The 21474-nt window shown below is 35.9% G+C and overlaps 4 protein-coding genes across 7 annotated transcripts; 1 reads left to right on the forward strand and 3 right to left on the reverse strand.

Annotated features, from left to right (window-relative positions):
* Window positions 1-1192: 1192 nt before the first annotated feature.
* Window positions 1193-1687, reverse strand: LOC109187348. The gene has a single exon (XM_019337537.1). It carries the CDS (start codon window positions 1685-1687, stop codon window positions 1193-1195), a length of 495 nt encoding a protein of 164 aa, XP_019193082.1.
* Window positions 1688-4356: 2669 nt separating this feature from the next.
* On the forward strand, window positions 4357-5160 carry LOC109187350 (protein YLS9-like). Its single transcript, XM_019337538.1, has one exon. The coding sequence runs from the start codon at window positions 4357-4359 to the stop codon at window positions 5158-5160; it is 804 nt and encodes a 267-aa protein (XP_019193083.1).
* A 4878-nt stretch (window positions 5161-10038) lies between these two features.
* Window positions 10039-12094, reverse strand: LOC109188428 (fructose-bisphosphate aldolase 5, cytosolic). Its single transcript, XM_019339096.1, has 3 exons — window positions 11986-12094; window positions 11031-11713; window positions 10039-10552 (listed from the first exon to the last, which is right to left on the reverse strand). Exons 1-3 carry the CDS (start codon window positions 12011-12013, stop codon window positions 10190-10192), a joined length of 1074 nt encoding a protein of 357 aa, XP_019194641.1. The 5' UTR covers window positions 12014-12094; the 3' UTR covers window positions 10039-10189.
* Window positions 12095-12599: 505 nt separating this feature from the next.
* Window positions 12600-19223, reverse strand: LOC109188426 (uridine kinase-like protein 3). Of its 4 annotated transcripts, none has more exons than XM_019339095.1 (16): window positions 19078-19222; window positions 18416-18549; window positions 17647-17805; window positions 16373-16464; window positions 16208-16277; window positions 15995-16113; window positions 15469-15565; window positions 14737-14816; window positions 14390-14584; window positions 14182-14265; window positions 14005-14065; window positions 13869-13929; window positions 13600-13693; window positions 13440-13512; window positions 13213-13295; window positions 12600-13005 (listed from the first exon to the last, which is right to left on the reverse strand). In XM_019339095.1, exons 3-16 carry the CDS (start codon window positions 17792-17794, stop codon window positions 12856-12858), a joined length of 1407 nt encoding a protein of 468 aa, XP_019194640.1. In that variant the 5' UTR covers window positions 17795-17805; window positions 18416-18549; window positions 19078-19222; the 3' UTR covers window positions 12600-12855. The 4 variants fall into 4 exon arrangements, with proteins under 4 accessions (XP_019194640.1, XP_019194639.1, XP_019194638.1 ...); XM_019339094.1 differs by having other exon boundaries at window positions 17995-18549; XM_019339093.1 differs by lacking the exon at window positions 18416-18549 and having other exon boundaries at window positions 19078-19223.
* Window positions 19224-21474: the final 2251 nt, after the last annotated feature.

Here is a 21474-nt window from a genome sequence, read left to right on the forward strand (position 1 = left end):
ACAAAAGAGGGAAGACCCAAATACTTGCCAAAATTAGGAGCCTGCCCTACTCCCAATAATTAACCACCTGCCCAGATAAACTCTCATAAACTGATAGGCATCGTTTAATCTCATTAGCCTCCTCCACATTAGCCTTAAAAAATAAAAGACTGTCATCAACAAAAAACAAATGAGAGATAGGCGGAGCACCTCTCGCTACTCTGAAACCATGAACCAAACCTGAGTTATGAGCCTGCTGCAATAGTAGAGAAAGTCTCTCTGCACAAATAATGAATAGATATGGAGACAACGGGTCTCCTTGCCTTAAACCCCGCGAGGGTACAATGGTGTCACTCCGGGAGCCATTTATCAATATGTTATACGAGACAGTAGTTACACACTTCATTATCAACTCCACCCATCTTTCATCAAAGCCCAATGCCAACATCATGCTTCTAAGGAAAGGCCATTCCATCCGGTCATAGGCCTTTGCCATATATAGTTTAAGAGCACTCCACCCCACCATACCACACTGCTTTCGATTTAAAAAATGTCCAACCTCCGCAGCTAATAAGATATTATCTGTGATTAGCCTATCAGGGATAAAGGCACTTTGAGACTCCGATATAATCATCTCCATCAACGGCTTCATTCTATTAGTAATTATTTTTGCCATAATCCTATAAATCACATTACTGAGAGCTATATGACGCAGATCAGTGACTAACTCAGGGGAATTCTTTTTCGGGATTAAAACAACATCTGTACTATTCAAATCAGGAGGTAAATTTCGAGAATTTAGGCAGCCAACCACAAAACTTGATACATCACCCCCTACCACATCCCAGAAATGCTGATAGAAGCCCGGATTCATTCCATCCGACCCCGGAGCCTTGTCTGGAAACATTGCAAACAAAGCAGTTTTAACCTCCTCCAATTCAAAGGGCCTGAGCAATGTTTCATTCTGTGCCTGAGTTACCCGTGGGGCAATACCTTCAAAGAAACCCTCTCCAGATCCCGTATTTTCAGAGCAGAAAGTATGATTGAAGTATTCATAAATAATCTTTCTCATAGGCTCCCCTTCCACCCAGTCCCCACTATCATTCATTAATTTAGATATAGTATTCTTCTTTTTACGATGAGAAGCATACCTGTGGAAAAACTTCGTATTGGCGTCGGCCTCCTTGAGCCAGTGCTGCTTAGCTCTCTGCCTTCAGTAAGCATCCTCCTGGGCTTCAGTGCGACTTAGAAGCTGTTCTAAGCGCTGAAACTCGGCAAGTGAGGCCGGATCAGTACATCCCCTCAACCGTTGCTGCTCCTTGTTTAGGTCATTAATCTGTTTGCCATATTTGTGGTACCGGTCTCCACCCCATCGTGTTAACCGATCTCCACAGTATTCAATACAGCCCTGCAAACCCTGTCCCCGTCCTTCCTGCCATGACTGCTGAACCACCTCCCTACACCCCTCATCATACAACCATGCCATCTCAAATTGAAATCCCCTCTTACCAACCCCATTCCTCCCTAAGGACTCATGAATTCCCAGAAAGAGAATCGAATGATCAGATTTTCGAGTTCTCAAATTTGACACCCTGGCCCTCTCAACTATGTTGCGCCATTCCTCAGTTACTAAGACCTTGTCAAGCCTCTCCTCAAGCCAATTAACCATCCCCTTCCCCTTTTCCCATGTATACGGGTATCCATCCATCGACATTTGGACAAGCCCACAATCCTCAATAGCATCCCCAAAGCCGCGTAGGATGTTATGAATTCATTCCATTTAACCTATTTGTTGAAAACATATTTGATTTTTGAATTTGAAACAATCCCCACCCCCCCCCCCCCCCCACCCCCCAAAAAAAAAAAATCAACCTCTATTGTGTTAATTTAAAAATATAAGCTATCAATTTAGTTCCCGAGTTAAGAGACCATTATTATTAACAAAAAAGTAATCAAATAAGCATTCATGTTTAACTACACAACTAGACATCTCACATTTTCTAACCACTTAAGAACGGTAAAAAAAATTAGAATTTCTCGTTGAAAATGGTAATTTAATTTCTACCAACTTCCATCATTTTGGGTATCCATACATAAAAATCATGCATGATTCTTATTTCCAATTACCTCATTAAAAGTAGCTAGTCTGAAATACCGATCACCATTGAAAATGGTCGAAAACTTTGTTTAGAGAGCGAGGTTGCGGGATGTATTTATGATTTTCAATCAATGGGTGATTAACAAAAAAGCATCCATGTGATTAATTAATTAATAATAAAAAACATAATATAAAGATTAAACCAATATTTTAGCTGGATTAACCAAAAGGAGGCAAAATAAATCGAGTCAAAGAAAGAAAAGAAAAATAAAAGCGAAGAACAGATAGTATTCGTGAACTGCATGCCGTATAAAGCAGAAGCCACTTTGGCTACGTACATGTCGTCTGTAATAGAATTATTGAAGTAGGTGTTCATTTGGAACACAGAAAAGAAAAGAAAGCACGATATCTTAACCACATGGTTTTGAACCACTTTTCTCTGCTACTTTATTTTCTTAATGGGTAAGAATCGATCAAGAAGGATATGATACTAAGCATCGAGCAGCCACCATTATTAGTATTAGTATTAGTAACATAGTTAATGTTGTAACAAACCTACGCCGTTGATTGTGTCGACCATCTTTACATTTGACAGGTCAAAGTCTAAGGATTACAACTTCATCAAAAGGTGGTAAAGGCAGAGAAGCTCAGCAAAAGAATGCCCATTGCTGGGGCCACTTATCCCCACTCCTTTTTTTTTTTTTTTTTTTTTTTTGGTGTGTGTTAGATTTCAAAATCCCAAAGTATTCATTTAGTCCATAATGTTTGATTAATTTTACCTTAGGCTATATTATTTTTTGGGAAAAAATTGTTCTTATCCCTAATAATTATTAAAATTGCTGAACGCACTATAAATTTTGCAATATTGTGGTAGTTTTAGTCCATCTACAAACAAAAACCTAAGGATGGTCACACAAATATTTAAACATTAATGCTGTCTTATGTTTATTTTCATTTGTCGATCGTGAACCAAAATCAGCACAATCATACAAAATTGAAGGTATATTTTATAATTTTTAATTTTTAATGGCGGGAATAAAAATGACTAATCGTGAATAATTCGGACAAAAAAAATATTTTCCCTTAGCTTTATTAATATTATACATAGATAACATGCCTATACATACATATACATATACATACAATATATATATATATATATATATATATATATATATATATATATATATATATATATATATATATATATATAATTAGGTTCTGGTACGGTTAGGTTGCCCAGGTACGGTTGTGCGGTTTAATCTGGGTCATTCATCTCGCTTAAATCAACGTCCAGGATTATCAAAATTTAAATAAAAAAAAAACACGGTGACAATTTTGTAATTTTTGCATCTAGGTCAAAATTAAGGTGAGCGGATTTGTAATTAATGTGCGTGAGTTTTGTATATAAGATGCGTGAATTTTGTGCGTAAGGTGCGTGAGGTTTGTGCTTAATGTGCGTAGAGTTGTGCTTAACGTGATTAATTGTTAAAACTTAAAGTTTGTGAGTTAATACTTAAAGTGCGTGGATTTTGTGCTTAATGTGCGTGAGGTTGTGCTTAATGTACGTGAGTTTGTACTTAATGTGCGTGAGTTTGTGCTTAATGTCAGTAGTTGTTGAAACTTAAAGTCTGTGGGTTAATATTTAAAGTGTGTGAGTTTTGTGCTTAATGTGCGTGTGGTTGTGCTTAATGTGTGTGAGTTTTGTGCTTAATGTGCGTGAGTTTGTGCTTAAGATCTAACACTTAAGGTGCATGTTTCTAACTCAAGGTGTGCCATTTTTAGCTTATGCTTCTTTCTTCCAGACACGCGTTTTTTTTTTTTTAAATTCTCATTGATTTGAGCCATTGATCTAAATTTGATCAACGGCTCAGATCTAACCGCACAACAGCACAGGAAGCTATACCCGCACATGAATCCCTCCCTATATATATATATATATATATATATATATATATATATATATATATATATATATATATAATGATTGAATATTTGTAAGAAATAGCAATGCAAATTAAAGCAACAATTCAAAACTAGACATCTTACATTCTATCAACTTTACTTGCCAGTGCTAAAGCCTCTGCCAAAATTTTATAAGGGCTACTGGCCCCATTATATTGCAGCACATATCAATAAAAGCATTTTTTTTTTCTCTGCACCTTTCCTTAATCAGTATAATATTGTACATATAATTATTATTATTATTATTCATCCAAGATTCCTCTGATCTTCTCCATCCCCCTTCTTCAATCCCCTCAACACCCATCCATCCATCCATGACTTCCTCTGAGAATTTGAGTTTCTTTTCTCCCGAATACTCTTCTCCCAGGATGCTTCCCATACCCCCAACCCCACCCCCACTCCCACCATCTCGGAAACAAAGGCTTCCGACCATCCCATCCCCGGAAAATCAAGAATCCAAGCTCCCAACTTCATCGGCGCCGGAGAATCCATGGTGGAACAGGCAGAATAAACCAGAACAATACCCAGTGGTTCTAAGACCACCTCGCAGGAAGACCAACCCAATGGTATGGTGTGGCGCAATCGTGTGTTTGATCTTTAGCCTGTTTTTGATCATCTTTGGGGTGGCAACTTTGATCATCTTCCTCGCCGTAAAACCAAGAACCCCGGCGTTCGATACGCCGGCGGCGAGCCTAAATTTTGTCTACTTGAACTCTCTGCAGTTCCTGAACGGGGAATTCTCGTTTATCGCTAATTTTTCCAACCCAAATCGGAGACTAAACGTCAGGTTCGAGAGTTTGGAAGTTGAACTGTTTTTCTCTGACAGTTTGATAGCCACCCAAATTCTTCAACCGTTCAGTCAGAGAGAAGGAGAAGTGAAATTGATCCCAGTTCACCTGATATCAAGCTTGGTTTACCTGCCACCAAATCATGCTTTGGGGCTTCAAAGGCAAGTGCTAAGCAACAGAATTGTGTACAACATAAGAGGAAGTTTTAAGGTGAGGTTTGATATAGGGCTGTTTCATTATTCTTATTGGTTGCATGGGAGATGCCAAGTAGAGATGACAGGTCCACCAAATGGTGTTCTTATCACCCACACCTGCAAAACAAAGAGGTGAAAATTAAGGAAGATGATGATGAGAGACATATATACAGACAGTTATTGTGTTTGTAATTTGGTGTAGCCTTTGCAAATTTTGGGTGTATGATGTTTGTGTCTTTGGCACTCTATGTGTACAGTAGCAACTCAGATCACAAAAGAGATTGTGGATACTAATTGGATGGATGGATACTTCAATTCATAGCATAAATCACAAGCTAGCTAGCAGCTTTAATCTTTTGGTAAATTAAAGCTTGCAATATATGTGATTTAATTCTTTGTGAATTTCTCCTTTTGTTCTCTGATAGATTTGGTTTTTTCCTGGGCACTAAGTTTCAAAATAAGATATCCTAGCCTCGTGGGGCTAACTTAAGTGGTAGACCACCTGACCTGAATTAAATTCACCAGGCGGGTGGAGGTTTGATATCCACCAACAGCATCTTGGAGTTAGGCCTTCTTAGAAGACGACAGGGACTGACTGACTGTGAATTGAAATTGCTTAGACAAATTGCGATTTACCTCTTTCAGCGACTTTGATCTGAGGGCTTTGGATTAGTCTATGGTAAACTAGAAAACCTAATGTATTAAAAGTAAGAAAAAAAGATATTCCAATGTATGTCCAGATTCAACTTAGATCTGCTGGACTGCTGGTACTGATTCTCCATACAAATAAAGCAGATAAGTAGAATATACCATGACAAAAGAGGAGGTAGCTAGGTATACTGAAAGTAGAGAGATGATAGGAGGAATTAATAATGTTTGTAGCTACAGAGCTCACAAAATCAAACAGCAATAGAACTCCTAGGTTGGTGCTAATAATGTTGTTTACCATTATTGTTCTCAAAAGGTTGAATCTCTAGCTCCAAGAGCCCCCACGTCCCGACCGACAAAGGATCCACACGGTGAGACTCGATCCCGAGTCATTGTTCCCAAACTTCACTACTGTGACCAAGTATTGTTTATACAATTATGAAAGACATGAGCATATTCAAAGTGAACAAAAGGCAATTTAAAAAATGTCATGAGAGGCTAATTAACCTAAGTTGATCTAACTCAAAGCACTTCCAATATTAAATGAAAACTAGTTGCACAACATGCACCACAATATTGCATTCACCCAACAATTGCATTTCCCATTTATATGGCTTTATATAGCTTATGGTCCCACATATGTTATTAAAGAAATTCATGTTAAAATATAAGATTTGAATCAAATTTACACTAATAATGAGCTAGTTTTTATTGTATAGTCAGAGACATGATTTGTATTATGATTTTTATCCAAATTTTCAATATCATGATTTAAATACGTCACATGTAAATATAAAAAATTATTCAAAAAAGAATATCTATAGGCACAAAAGATCAGTCACTTTGAACATAACCTCACATGACTGGCCGCAAAGGGGATTAGTTTCCCTTTCATGTCAACATTTAATACTCCGTATAATTAAGTTAATAACTCCCTCAATTAACACGATTTCTTTCATTGCCTTTGTAAATCCCTTCCGCTTTTGTAGGAAATATAAATTTAGTTCACCCAATTAAAGAAAAGTGGCGTACGTAGTGGTTTAAGGAATGATTTTTTAATTTATATATCCTTGCATTAAAGGATCCATCAGGTCATGTCATGTTTTCCATTCCTTGTTAATCAACACCATTAATTTAATTTGGAATTTATTATTTCTAAATTATGTTGGTAGAATATCAGCAAGTGGCATTCAAGAATTGAAGCTCTTCGCAACCACCCACTTTATCGTCTCTTTTACTTTTGCATTTAGCCTTCTTCATTCCTCCCTACTAAGGATTCGATGGTGAAAATATAAAAATAATACAAATAATTCCAAAAGTAGCATCTAATATCAAAGTGAAAATATAAAGCTAGTCCCAAAGAAAAAACACACACACACCAATTGTTTATCCACATTATAAGTCAAAACCATAAAAACTTAAAACATAATTAGATATTTAGAGTCCGTTTACTAACTGAACATTTTTCTCTAGTTTTCTGGAAAATTAAACTTGAGAATTGGGTGGGGAACAAAAAAAAAACAAAAACAAAAACAAAAACAAAAAACATGTTCACTAGCACAATTTTTCATTTTGAAAACTGAAAACTGAAAACATTTTTAGAAAACTTGAGAACTTTGAAAATTTGTTTTCTAAATGGAAAACATAATCATTTATCATCTTTTTGACTACATATCACTATTAATCACATTCTCACCATTATCATATTATGGGGGGCATAAATTACAATTTTTCCTTACCAAGGTGATCAAACCAAATTTTTTTTCGGTTAACCGATTACCGAAGTTTCTTTAGCTAAAATTCTTAAATCTTTAAAATTATAAATAAAAATTAACATTACAAATTACATCAATACCTATAATACTAAATTTATAATAAAATGTACAAAAATAATACAATAACAGCACTAAAAATATAAAAGTACAAATTTAAAAAGTATAAGTATAAATAATAGTTAACCAAATATATATATATATATATATATATATATATATATATATATATATATAATTTCGGTTAATTGATCAGTTAAGTCAGTTAATCGATAGGTGAAATTGTGCAGCCGACAGGTGAAAAACAATTGAAACAGAAATCCAAGAATAAGGCGAAGGAACATGGTCAAGTGCAGTTGACAGGTGAAAAAAAAAGGGAAACGGAAATCCAAATATAAAGCTAAGAAACATGGTCAATTTGTAGGGGCATATAGGTCTTTATATTCGTTATTTCTTACCATTCTAAATTTAATTAAACAATAGAATTAGTATTCCCAGTAATTCTTTTTCCACCAACCAAACAATGAAAATTCATCTTCCTAGTAATTGTTTTTCTATGGAATTTCAATTCCACTTCCCTTAAAATATTTTCCACGAACCAAACGAGCCCTAAGTACTAACTTCATAACTTTCCATCCAGTCAAGTTTCTTGCACATTCCTATCTTTATCTATTATTTTGTGTCCTTATTTCAAAATACAATTTTTATTTTGTCACCTCTTTAATATTTTGCACCCTTGTCATGTGTGTCTTTGGTTACAGTTGCTTCATTAGTGAATTGAAACAATTTGGACTTTTTATGTCGTGTCATTTAGAGTGTTAGCTAATGATTTTTTAAATCTATTATATTTGGTTAAAGTACCTAGAAGGTTGATATGCTTGTAATTTGATTAAAACTTGAAGGCAATTGAATAAAATAAAGTAATAAATCCAAATGTTAGATAAAAGAATTTTCAAGCAGTAAGGAAAAATTAAGTTACAATGGAAGAAGAATTTGATAGCTAATGTGTGATTTTTGGAGCATGAACCATGTTTAGTCTTACTTCAAATTGAGATCACATGTAGCATAATATATCTAAATATATAATAAAAAATTTATTTATACATCGCACGCACATTGCACACGCATCGCACGTGCATTGCACGAATAATTGAACAATTATTTGCTCGAATTCAAGCAAGAAAAACATCAGAAAACATAATCAATACAACTCATTTCATCGACTGCACTATATAATATTCGTTGTTATAATTTATATTTGTATATTAATCCAAATCTTCTTAAAGTATTATAACAAATCCCAAGAGTGAAAATACTAGTGATCTTAATAAGTCTCCAACACCCATGGCAGCTGCTAAGAGAGTAGCAAAAGCCCTGTTCAGGCCTTTGGATAAGGTGGCACCTAAGATAAATTAAAGGGTAAATTCAAAAACCAAGAATTATAATATGTTTGTTTCTGAAGCATATATATAGGAATGAAGGTTGAAACAACAATGAAACTGACCAACAGTGTAAGAGCCCAGATTTCAGATTACCCAAATCCATCATAGAGGATCGTAATAGTATAACAAAGAATTAAGTGTAAGAGCTGCTCCCACTTTAGCCGAATATATGCACGATTCTTCTTGGGTTGTTCCTCCCAATTTTCTCTGCATTCTTGGCCATCTCCACCATCTTGTTCTTCATTTTCCCCGGAACAGATGATGAATCAATCCCCATTGATCAATGAATATTTTTAAGCAATACAATGAATAACTCAGAGGAGAGGATAGACTATATATGTATGTGTTGTAACACAGGCATGCAAATACAGCCTCACCAACTACAGAATTTATAATTTTATCTTTAATTTTATTATTTAAATATATATAAAAAAATTATTCGTGCACGTGCATCGCACGGGTAATTAGGCTATTATTTGCTCGAATTCAAGCAAGGATAACATAAAAAAAAAACATAATCGATACAACATTTTATCAACTGCACTATATAATATTCGTTGTTATAATTTATATTTGTATATCGATCCAAATATTCTTAAAGTATTATAACAAATCCATTACATACAACACACCGATAAAAATATTAGTTATAAATAAAAATAAACATTACCAATTACATCAATACCTATAATACTAAATCTATAAGTAAATATACAAAAATAATACAATAACAACACTAAAAATATAAAATCATAAATTTATAAAGTGTAAGGATAAATAATAGTTAACCAATATATATATATATATATATATATATATATATATATATATATATATATATATAGAGAGAGAGAGAGAGAGAGAGAGAGAGAGAGAGAATTTCAGTTAACCCATCAGTTAATTTGGTTAATCAATAGGTTCGAACTGAATTAACGGTTAATTGAAATTTTATAGAACTTTTAACCATTAATTAAATCGAAGTATTTCGATTAAAAAACGGTTAACCTAAATTATTCGATTTGATCGATTAACTGAACTTTTACCTAAGTTTGCACATCTATACTTTCGAAAACAATATCTCTGTGATCATAATACATTAAAAAACGAATATCATCCCATTTTAAGTATATTTCCGGAACCAAACATGTTGTAAAAGAAAGCAAAAATAAATTAGATTTTATAATGTAAAACTGTAAATCAATAGACGTGCACAATTATCAACCCCTTCACGCACAGAACAAGTCAACAAGTATAATCTACGCAACATATACATACATATGAGCATGGTGACGGCGGCGGCTAATTAATACTTGTATCCCGAGACGAACAAACTCTCAGTGGCGGCGCCGGCAGCGGTTCCACCAGTGTATTTGCCAATGGTGGCGTCGGAATTGGCCTTGCACCTCACCAAGAACGCCTCTTGCGCCTTCCCAACATTCTCCTTTTTCCCACCCCATGTCTTCAGTGTGGTCTGTTGCAGAGCTCGCCCGAAGGAGAAGGACAGTGTCCATGGCTTCAACACATCCAGCTTGTTCATCGCATTTAGATTCACCGTCGCCTCCTCCTCGCTCTGTCCCCCCGACAGGAACACGATGCCCGGCACCGCCGGTGGAACTGTCCGCCTCAACGCTGTTACCGTGTACTCAGCAATCACTTCTGCTGCAACCTATATATTCATCAATCAATTAATAATTAAATTTTAACTAATCCCACCATTCCAAGTTGGTCAGATTGTCAACGTGGTAATCATAAAATTACAAGTTCAACTGTAAAATTAGAATCGCACCACATGACTAGGGAATTGTAATACAAAGCCAAGCCTAGCTAACACCCTGTCTTAGGAAAATGTGGCATTGACAACTATGCAAGTATAAAAAAAAAAGTTATGTCTTCGTTACTAGCTATAACTTTTAACGTATGGTAAGCGCTTGATTCTAACAAGTGATATACGGCATGAGTAAGCTGGTGTTAGGGGAGACCTAAAGGGTTGGAGATTGTCTTTCTTGGTTTGAGCTCGTCAATTATGGATAATCTAGACTGCTTTATGATCTCTTAGTGCATATCCTTAAGTAGAAACTATGTGTTTCTTTGTCATCTGAAAAAATTAATAATTAAATTAGATAAGATAAGAATGAAAGTGATACCTTTGGGCTAGCAGAGCCAGGGGTGACCATGTTAGGCTTCAAGAGAGTTCCTTCAAGGAGGACATGGTGGTCATTGAGTGCCTTATAAACAGCAGCGAGAACAGTCTCAGTAACGGCGGCGCATTTCTTGATGTCATGACTCCCGTCGGTGAGCACCTCCGGCTCAACAATCGGAACCAGCCCATTCTCCTGACAGATTATGGCATAGCGAGCCAACCCCTGAGCGTTCTGCTGGATCGATAACTCCGACGGCTCCGTCTCCCCAATTTTCAGGACGGCTCTCCACTTGGCGAACCGCGCACCCGCCTTGTAGTACTGCTGGCACCGCGCCCCCAGAGAGTCGAACCCTTGCGTGGTGGTTTCGCCGTTGGTCCCCGCCAACTCCACCGTCCCCTTGTCCACCTTGATGCCCGGAACCACATTGTTCTCTTGGAGGACTTCCACGAAGGGCTTGCCGTCGGAGGTGTTCTGGTACAGGGTTTCCTCGAACAGAATGACGCCGGAGAGGTAGGGGAGGGCGTTGGGTGAAGTAAAGAGGAGCTCCCGGAGAGCCTGGCGATTGGACTCTATGTTTTCCACGTTGATGCTTGATAAGCGCTTGCCAATGGTGCCTGTACTCTCGTCGGCGGCGAGGATGCCCTTCCCCGGCGTCGCAATGTACTTTGCAGTCTTGATGAGCTCATCTGCAACCACATTTAGATAATATTAATAATGCATAAAAATCCTCTGCTCTTAAACGGAATTCTAGTTCTAGAGCATAATAAGATTCTTCTAAAAATTTGAATGTGGACCATAATCTCTTTTTTATCGGGTGTATGATATCAAATTGAAGCATGTGCTTCATCTCAACTAAAAGTTTAAGCTGATGGTTGGATTGCACATTTATGTTTATATATATTATATGTTCAATAAACAGATTCATATGAGTGAGAAAAGGAAAAGAGAGTGTGTTTACCAGCATATTTTCCTACAAAGGCAGACATGGCTAGTATAGGTTGTTGATATGGAGGATAATGGAAGAAGGGATTATAAAAGGGAGTCAACGAAAACTGGAAGACAATATGCATGCAATATACACCACTTTCTGCGGATATTCCCATATTATCCCGTCGAGCAATTTACGCGACACGTGTTAAAAGAGTAGCCCAACAAAGATTATCGTCCTGGGTTTCAGGAACGAGTGACCACTCTGATCTCAATGCCAAATGGCACCTTTCTGGCCTTTCTCCAATCAGACAAATATTTCACACACTGTTCTTAATTAGAAAAAATATATATGTAGATCATTTTTTTTGGTGAACAATATTTTCTCAATCTATTCTAATCTATAAAGGATATATAGCTATGTTTGTCAGGGATATTAAGAAAATAAATAACTTGTTATTTACTTTACCCTTCTAATTTTGTGTTTGTAAGTTTATATTAACTGAAACTTGTTAATATATAATCAGTAGTGTCAGATCAATTTTAACCAACCAGCATAAAGGATAAACTAGATCAGAAAAAGTAAAAATGAATAGTTAGTATTTAAATTAATAAAGTGAATATTAGTAAAATATGTAAAGGATAAAGTGGGAAAAATAGTGATGTTTAATTTAAGAAATTAAAAATACAGTGCTTCCGTGATGCTTGTTTGTTGTTTATTTCTTTTTATATTTCAAAAAGAATTGGAGGGGGTGACTCAATGAGAAAAGATAAAATAAAATAAAACAGCAAAATTATAGATTTTTATAGGAGGGTTGGGTACTCCGGTCCGTCATTGAGAAACTGAAAGAATTTGTGGTATAATCGGTGGGAAGGCTGGGCTGAGGTCAGGTCTCCGTGTTTAATCTTCGTCGGTGCCGAAATAACGATCCCCAAACTCCCCCATGCCAGGAATCACACGGAAGTCTTTATTCAGACCCATTTCAATTTCGGATGTTACGATCTTTATTCTTGGGAAACGTTTGCACACCATATGTACTCCTTGGGGTGCCTGCAAATTAAAATAGGCAGGCATAAGATCAGAGTTATTTGCATGGATGTAATATAGTCTATTGTTAGCAGAGCTTATTTAAGAACTTATAACTTATTTTGAGCTACTAATAAGCTATAAACTCTGTTTGGTTATGTTTCCAAAATAAACTCTTAGCTTAAACGCTATCTAACTCCTTATAGGACACCTATCTAGATACCCACTTACCGATATAAGATTTAGGAATAAAATGTTGGACTCAGGTACACCTTTCTTTAGCAACAAAGAAATAGCTTCCACGGCTGAATTCCCTGCACCAATAATTATAAATTATTATTTCAACATACATAAATGCGCATCCCACAAGACCAAGACATATATGGCTGCCATGCTTTGTGCACACAAATCTTCCTTCATCTCTAATCTTAAAAATCTGGGAAGGCCAAAAAGTTAACCTGTGCCTAGGATAGGATCCAACAGCAAGACGTGCCTCTCTGCAATGTCTTCCGGGAGTTTTTCATAGATAAGCTGAACATATATGGCGTTAATCATTGTGTCACAAAGTTAAACTAACACTAAAACAAATCAACATGCCAAAGCAGCTGCCTGCCTTACCTGCTGACCATTGTCACCCTCTCTGTGAATAAGGATCTTCCCAATCTTTATACCCTTACAACATGCTCGCAATGCATTTTCCATACTCTCACCACTGTTCAATTTTAATATCTTTAGTTACATATACAATTAACAATCCTATGACAGACAAGTCCAGTCTAAAAAGGGTGCTAATTGCTTGCAACAAAATCCAAATTGATTACAGTAGGTTTCCCTTTGTGCTTAAGGCTCTAAAAAGTGTAATCTTGATAAAAACACTGTGAAGTTACCTTCGAATTACAGAAACTCCACATAATCTCTTACAGAAATCAACACCAGAGTACACAGATCCTGCACTCAGAAAAAAAGGCATTAAGAAACAGTACTTAAACAGCATCTGCTTTTCATTAACTGGTAGAGCCTTACCAGTTGGAGTGATCACCTGCTTTTCAGTAAATGGAAGATGCCCAAGACCATGTTCAACTACCTGGTTTAAACATTAGATTGTAATTATTAAGTAGAAGAGTGATATCAGTGAGTTATGACAGCAAATACTCAGAATTTCACTACCAAATGAAACGAGTTTGCAATCCCAAAACCTACCAAACGGATCAGCCGATCAGCATAAAATACAAAATCATGTTTTGTTGTTTTGGAATCACGGACAAGCGTGTGCATGCCTCGTATCTAAAAGAAAAGAAATAACTTTCGGTAAAATCACAGACTCAACTTTGGGTTTAATGAATAAAATAAAGAGCAAACGTGTAGAGTTGTAGGATGTTATCTGAATTAGAACAGACAAAGATGGTACCTGAAAAGTTGATTGAATGACATAAAGATTAGGATATATTTTACATAGATCATGTTGACCAAGTTTTGTCCTAATGTGTTGCACAATCAAGTCAACAGCAACATGATTGTCTCCACCACGAGGAATGATTATGTCAGCATACTTCTTTGTTGGAAGAATGAAATCATCAAAAGCTCTTTTGACAAACTTTGAGTACTGTATGAAGATTAAAGCCAATCATTGATAAACACGATGTTAATTGCTCAGAATGTAAATATTTAGATGAGAGTAAAAGCTTCATAGAAAAATCATTATCTTCAAGGCAGTGGGACTATATAGATCATTTTAAAAAGCCACATTGTTCTAACCTGGTCAAGTACTGTAGCAATATCTCTACCCTTTTCAACTGTGTCACGTCTTATTCTCCTGGCAAGACGTACATCAGCATCTGCACTGAAAACTCTGAGATTGTGAAACCCGTAAAGCACAGGAGACCAGCCACATAAAGAAGGTAACAAAACAAGGTCATCCAGGAAGGACCGGGGTGAGAATAAGAGAAATATACAGTAGACTCATGGATGGCAATTAAATGCGCCAATCCTATGTGGGAAAATTGGCAAGAATTCTAACAAATATGATATGATATACTAGAAGTTTCAGGCAGTTAACCAAACCAATGAATATGTTATCTAATAGCAAGGATTACAGTGATTCTCTTTATTCCTCAAGCAAGTTTTCCTGAATAATAAAGATGTTATGTGGTGGATGAACAGTTCACAGATTCCAGAGCTTTGTCTAAATCTCCTCTGGATCACTATGTTTGACATATCAGCTTAAGGCAAGTGAAGTTGTATAAAAAGTTCTCCATGATGCCTCTAGGAAGTTTAGACAAAACAATATGATTGAAATATCAAAACTTCATAGATAAACAGTTTTCTGGGTTGACAAACAATGTAGCAGCCTTTTGTACATTACTTCTATATGATTAAGTCAGACAAAGGGCGCAACAAAAGTACTAAACACAGAAAAGTTATAAGCAGACACATTACATTAAACTAGAAAGTTCAAGTCAAACAATCATAGAAAGAAAAGGAAAGAACCTGTATCTACAAATATCTTCATATTCATTAGATCTCGCACACGAGGATCATGAAAAATAAGAATGCCTTCTAAAATTATGACATCTGAAGGATTTACCTGGCAAATGTTGAATAAAAAAGTGGGAAATTAATTAGAGAATTAAAAAAGAAAAAGAAAATCACAGATATATTAGTTGTTACTCCTAATGGAGGGTTGAAGGCAAAACATTGTTTCATCTAGTAAGGTAACATGATTGAGATTTTACTTGTGTCACCAAGTAATTTAGTCACTAAGCAGGGGTATCTATCAGAATCAGGGGCACCAACATGTTTGCTTTTCGAAGTCTAAATCAGGATGGCAAAGGGATAAAGGGGAGTAAAGTAACATTATATGTATGTAAGAAAGTATACAGCAGAAATAAGATAATTTGATGCATTCTTAAGCAACCAACCCACAGCGCCCATGAATTGAGTTGTGTGCTAAAAATGAACGCTTCATTAATAGAGAAAGCTGAAAAAATTGTATATGAGACTTTGGATAGATTACCCTTCGAGATGGAAATACATTGTTCTTGTAACACTTGAAGTCATATTTTGGGATGTCTACTGCTTGCCCATGCTTCAGTTTATCCATGACAGACAATAATTGCTCAGTGTCAAATGCATCTGCACAAAAGGATTAAATAAAAAATATAATATACAATATCAATAAAGAAAAGAAAAGAGGAAAGAGAAAAACTAAAAAGGAGTTTATACTAACCAGGATGATCAAAGTTGTATTCATGAACTTTTGTTAGTTCCTCAGGTGTCAAATTATGGTAGAAAGAATCCTGTTAATCAGAAACAAACATAAGAAATCAGCATGAACCTTTAAATGATTGCAGAAATAAAATTTGTTATGTTTCTGTCTGAAAACAGGAGAAACCTGGTTAACTAGGATTACACGCTGATCACGAAGCTGCTCAATAATCAAATCACAAACTGTGGTCTTTCCAGATGCAGCACCTCCAGCAACTCCTATAGTTTGGGCATTTGATTAGAGCATTCACGAAGCAGAAACATATAGTGGAAGGGAATGGGGTTTGTTATAGATTTCAAGTAGGATAGTTATTACAAGTCAGATGGGCATTTACTTCAGAAAGTATTATTAAAAGAGAGAGAGAGAGAGAGAGAGAGAGAGAGAGAGAGAGAGAGAGAGAGAGAGAGACAAAAAAAAAACAAAAACAAGCAATCAAAGTGGTTTGTTGTTCAAAACTTCAAATGTACTTTATATTGTGTCAAGATCTGACACATTTGAATGAACTATTCCAGCCTTTAGAAAGATGATTCTTCTTTAGTTTCAAAACTCATCACAGGGCATTCTTCTGAACATTATCAAACAAAGAATGTGTACAAACACCCAAAAAGACAGATACAATTTCATAGTGAATATAATAGATAACCATATTTGTATTTTCTATTGCAACACCAGGAGTGTTCATGAGTGATTTTGGGAGGTTTTAATAATGTTTATAACTGGCCCAAGCTAGAGTTTTTTGTAAAAAGTTAAATATTGCAATTTAGCTTGTTTTGAGAACAGTTTGGGCTGTTACAATATTTTTAAAATTATTTTATTTAATCGTTAAATAAATTACTTGTTATAATTTTAAACACTTCTTTATTAAGACAACAACTTACTAATAGTTACTAGTTGAAATGCAAATTAAACTTCATTCATAATCACCAATCTTAGTTTGCAATATAGCACATATTTCTTTATAGAAAATTTTATAAGTGCACAAAAAAAATTAATATAAATGAAAAAATATAATATAATATGAATTTAACCCAAAAAAAGTTCACTTCAATTTAACTAGGAAAAAGAAAAGTATCATGTAATCAATCAACACATTTATTTGTATATTTAGGTACATATGTACATAGGCATTGCATTGTGTGTATAAATAATGAGCTGTTCATTTTTTTGGATTTAATTATTTTTTAAAACCATTCCTGCCTAGTATCTTGCAGTATAATACATTATTTAGAATTGTTAAAAACAGCTGTTTGTTGGGCAATTACAATGCAGTTCTACTGTTTTTTTCTTTTTCTTTTTTTACATCCCTAGGCTAAATTGTGAATGGGTGATGGCCTAAAATCTGAATTGAGTCCAGAAATATCTTCATGGAAGAAAGAATTCTAATTCTGTGGCTAACATACCAATCACAAAGGGCTGTTTAAGCACATTTACACCCGTTGAAGTCGTTGGTTTCTCAATGTCTGAAGAATTTGGCCCCTCCATATGGAATCCTGAATAATGAACTCCAGGCGAAGCCTCTATAAAATCTTCTACTGGTTGTGAACCCATTGATAATTTACCTAGAGAATAGAAGTAATTGATGGAAGGAATAAATCTCATAGACATATGGAAATACAGTGTAACATTACAATGGTGGTAACAAATATGATATCAACTTTTGCAGTTACTATCATTTATAGAAAATCCAAGCATGCATCCATCCAGGGTCAAGCCAAGGTAAGTGTATAGATGAAAGGTAAAGTCATTACCTTTAAAAATAAATAAGTGGTTTTCTGTAGGTTGAGAGCAGGTCCATTACCTCAAAGAACCCCTCCCCTATACAGACTTAAAAACAAATCCCATCTCAAATTTTACAAACTATAAAGTGAAGTTGATTATCTCAGTCCTGACTGAATGATTCCATGCTCAGTGACATATTAGCTCACTCAATTTTAAGTGATATATCATATATATGATCTTGTTCGAATCCAAGTGAACAAAATCTGATAAACTAAAAAGAATTTTAGTTATACATCTATAATCTATAATCGAATTAAACATCTTCAGTCCTGAGAGCTGATGAGAAATGTGATCGTCCTAAATCATATTTGTTCATATGCATCAAATGCAGTAGGAAAACATCACTGATAATCCTAATTACTCCAGAGTCCGTAGCATCTGAGTTCAAACATCTTGAGGTGATTAAAAAAGAGGATCTTCAATTGTTCATATGCATCGAATGCAGTAGGAAAAAACATCACTGATAATCCTAATAATAACTCCTGAGTCCTGAGTCCATATCATCTGAGTTCATAAATCTTGAGCTGATTACAAATGAGGATCTTCCCTCTCTCCAAAACAAAATGAATTGGTAAGCCATCAGCATCTTAGTACACATTCCAAAATCCGATCCGAGGTCTCCATGCCCGAGCACAATGGGGGGATTAAACCAAATTAACCAATAACAACACTAATGCCTCGTGATAAATTTAGACTAGATAAGATAGTAAAAACTACAGAGTACTAATTTGACTTGTCGCATTCACAGTATTATACTATTCAGATTCAAGATCTTCATCAACACTAAAACCCAAATCTTCCTGAGCCATTTAAATGTATAATATTCACTAAAATAGATAAATTAACTCCATCATTTCGTGTCAGACGATCACACATTATAAGAAAACAGAGTAGTGAGATCAAATAAGATGCAATCACATTGAGATTAAGCAGAGTGAGCCGACAACTACCGGGCAAGTGATGAACAAAAGCAGAATGCGTGATGTTTGTGTGTATAATCATTAATCATTAATCACAATCACAATCACATCGGAGCTGTAAACCAAACTTACTGTTACGAGGAGAATGTGATCTTTGCAGTTGCTTGGGTCCTCCTGGGAGATGTTCGAGAGTTGGGAAGGGATTGAACAGGAATTTATAGGGAACGCGGAGGAGGGAGGAGGGAACAGAGCTCTCCGCGTAGCGGTTGAGAGGTTACATTTTGGCCTCGATATTTTAGTGAAATTAACATTGGGCCCCATGAATTCTGGATTCCGAATCTAAGTGCAAGTCTAATCTTCTGTCCATATGCAGTGAAAGGCAAGCAAAATGATGGGTTTACAGCGTGGCTCCGAATCAGATGTGGGGTCCAATTTTGCAAAGTGTGTCATTATGTCCACTCTTCATTACCGTGACAGCCTACTCACTTCACTAACTTGTCCTGCTAATATTATTTAAAAAATAAAAATAAATTCTACGGAGTACTAATAGATGCATCCATGGATGGGTACGAAGTGACTCTTACAAATAGGAGGTTATTAATTTTTTGACTATAATATAACAGAGTTAGTATTATTCAGGAAAAAAAATGTATGCAACTATGCATGAACAAATGTGTGTTTATGCGATTTTTGCAATTCCGTAAAGTTTCCAAGCGCCAAAGCTTTGTCACAAACCATTAATGATGAGGAATTCGACTTCTTGTCAATGTTGCAAAAAACGTTAGGCGCCCCCTAGGCGGCAAGGGGGCGCTTAGCGCATAGGCGCCGATTTTTTTATTTTTTTAAAATTTTTTTAATTTTTTTAATTAAAAATTAAATTAAAAATTAAATTTTTTTAAAATTTAGTAATAAAACATAAGGTTTCCATAGTTATTTCTTAGAAACTATTTACGAAAGTGGTTGTAAAACTGTTCAAAAGATTGTTTAAACCATCTAAATACATAAATGTGACACCCCGAAATCTGAATTCAATTAATGGATTAATTGAGTAATTAATCCTATTTCAATTGAGGAATTAATTCTTAAAATCTTGAAATTTAATACTTGAGGACTAGTATTTGACTAGTCAATCCCAAAGTCAAAGTTGTACCTTGAGCTTTGAAGGGAGTTCCCTTGTTCCTTACATTTCCTAATGTTAGTAAGGGCATTCTTGACCTTACACATAGTGTTAGTACTGTAACCTAACTTAGTAGACATCTTCATTCTATCCCTTACACTTTCTAAAAGTTTAGCTCTACCTTCTCTCTAAAAAGGTGAGTAGCTTTTCCTCCAAGCCAAGTTGAGACCTTGCCAAGACTTCAAGAGTTGCTTTCAAGATTCAACCTTTCACCTATTTGGGCATCTAGGAGGGTAAGATCTAAGTCCATCTTGTGTTTTTGGTTCCATCTTAGGTGTCTTTTCTTAAAGGTAGGATCTTTATGATCTTTTGGTTTGTTCTTGAAGTGGATTTGGAAAGTGAGCCTTGTGAGGAGCTTGTTGAGGTGTAAAGTGAAGTCTTTTAGTCTACAAGAGGTAACCCATGCTCTACAAAACCTATTTTGCTTACCTATATGTGATTTATTGGATTCTACTTGTGTTTTGCTATGAAATGTGAGTGTTTATGCATTTGTCTTGTGAAAATGCATATCTAGAGCTTGTGTTTAGGGTTCTTTTGTGTCATTGCTTGGCATTTCCTATGATTCAAGTCATTTTGTTGTATTGGGTGAGATTTGGTATGTTTTGGACTTGAATTTGAGTTTGGAGATAAAATTCGCGAAGTGTGTTGAGGTGGTACAGGTTGTACTCGACTACCCGCGGGCAGAACGGCGGGTAGGAGGCCCACCCGCGGTGTACACTTCTTGGGCGGCCTGTACCCGTGGGCGGAACCGCGGGTAGAGGCCTACCCGCGGGTAGAGGCCTACCCGCGGGTAGAGGCCTACCCGCGGATACATGATATGGTGATGGTGGGGATTTGTTCCCCGTGATCCTTTTTACTCGGTATTTGGTCTTTTGACTTCCTGATGTTCTTTGTGGAACTATTTGAGTGTCTTCTTGATGTTTCGTATGTCTATAACTATATAGTAGGTATCCATGTAGGACTTTGGTGTCTTGAATCGTGCTAAGTGTTTAACATTGTGTTTCGTTGAACCGTGGTGAGTCTTGTGTGTTCCTCAGAACTACCTTTGGTTTACCCGTTTGATAAGCATGCTAGTTTGGTGTCTAAATGCTAGCGTGTGTGTTGTTTGTACCTTCCATTTGGTTGATGATAACTTGTGTTATTCATCGTTGTTGTTGTTGGGCTGTGACCCATTCCTTGATTGAGTATGTTTCCTACCTTCGTTGTGATCCGTTGATTGATTCTTGTTGAGGTGTGATGCGTGTGTGGCTTTACCTGGATTGCACGATTAGTGGTATGGGACACTAGTCACCAAGGTATTGCAGCGGTCCTCGTGGTGGCCGTGACGTGATTATGGAGCTGTGGCCTTTGTG

Source organism: Ipomoea nil, unplaced genomic scaffold, assembly GCF_001879475.1.
Source record: "Ipomoea nil cultivar Tokyo-kokei standard unplaced genomic scaffold, Asagao_1.1 scaffold1421, whole genome shotgun sequence".
NCBI lineage: Eukaryota > Viridiplantae > Streptophyta > Magnoliopsida > Solanales > Convolvulaceae > Ipomoea > Ipomoea nil.

Excerpts from the sequence above, each read along its gene's own strand:
- LOC109187348 (XM_019337537.1), bottom strand. The coding sequence starts at position 1,687 with ATGGATGGATACCCGTATACATGGGAAAAGGGGAAGGGGATGGTTAAT.
- LOC109187350 (XM_019337538.1), top strand. The coding sequence starts at position 4,357 with ATGACTTCCTCTGAGAATTTGAGTTTCTTTTCTCCCGAATACTCTTCT.
- LOC109188428 (XM_019339096.1), bottom strand. The coding sequence starts at position 12,013 with ATGTCTGCCTTTGTAGGAAAATATGCTG. Across the intron at positions 11,714-11,985 it reads CTTTGTAGGAAAATATGCTG|ATGAGCTCATCAAGACTGCA; the intron begins GTAAACACACTC and ends ATGTGGTTGCAG. Across the intron at positions 10,553-11,030 it reads CTGGCTCTGCTAGCCCAAAG|GTTGCAGCAGAAGTGATTGC; the intron begins GTATCACTTTCA and ends ATGAATATATAG.
- LOC109188426 (XM_019339092.1), bottom strand. The coding sequence starts at position 17,851 with ATGTCTATGAGATTTATTCCTTCCATCAATTACTTCTATTCTCTAGGT. Across the intron at positions 15,566-15,994 it reads ATGTATTTCCATCTCGAAGG|GTAAATCCTTCAGATGTCAT; the intron begins GTAATCTATCCA and ends AACATTTGCCAG. Across the intron at positions 13,006-13,212 it reads TATTCCTAAATCTTATATCG|GCACCCCAAGGAGTACATAT; the intron begins GTAAGTGGGTAT and ends TTTAATTTGCAG.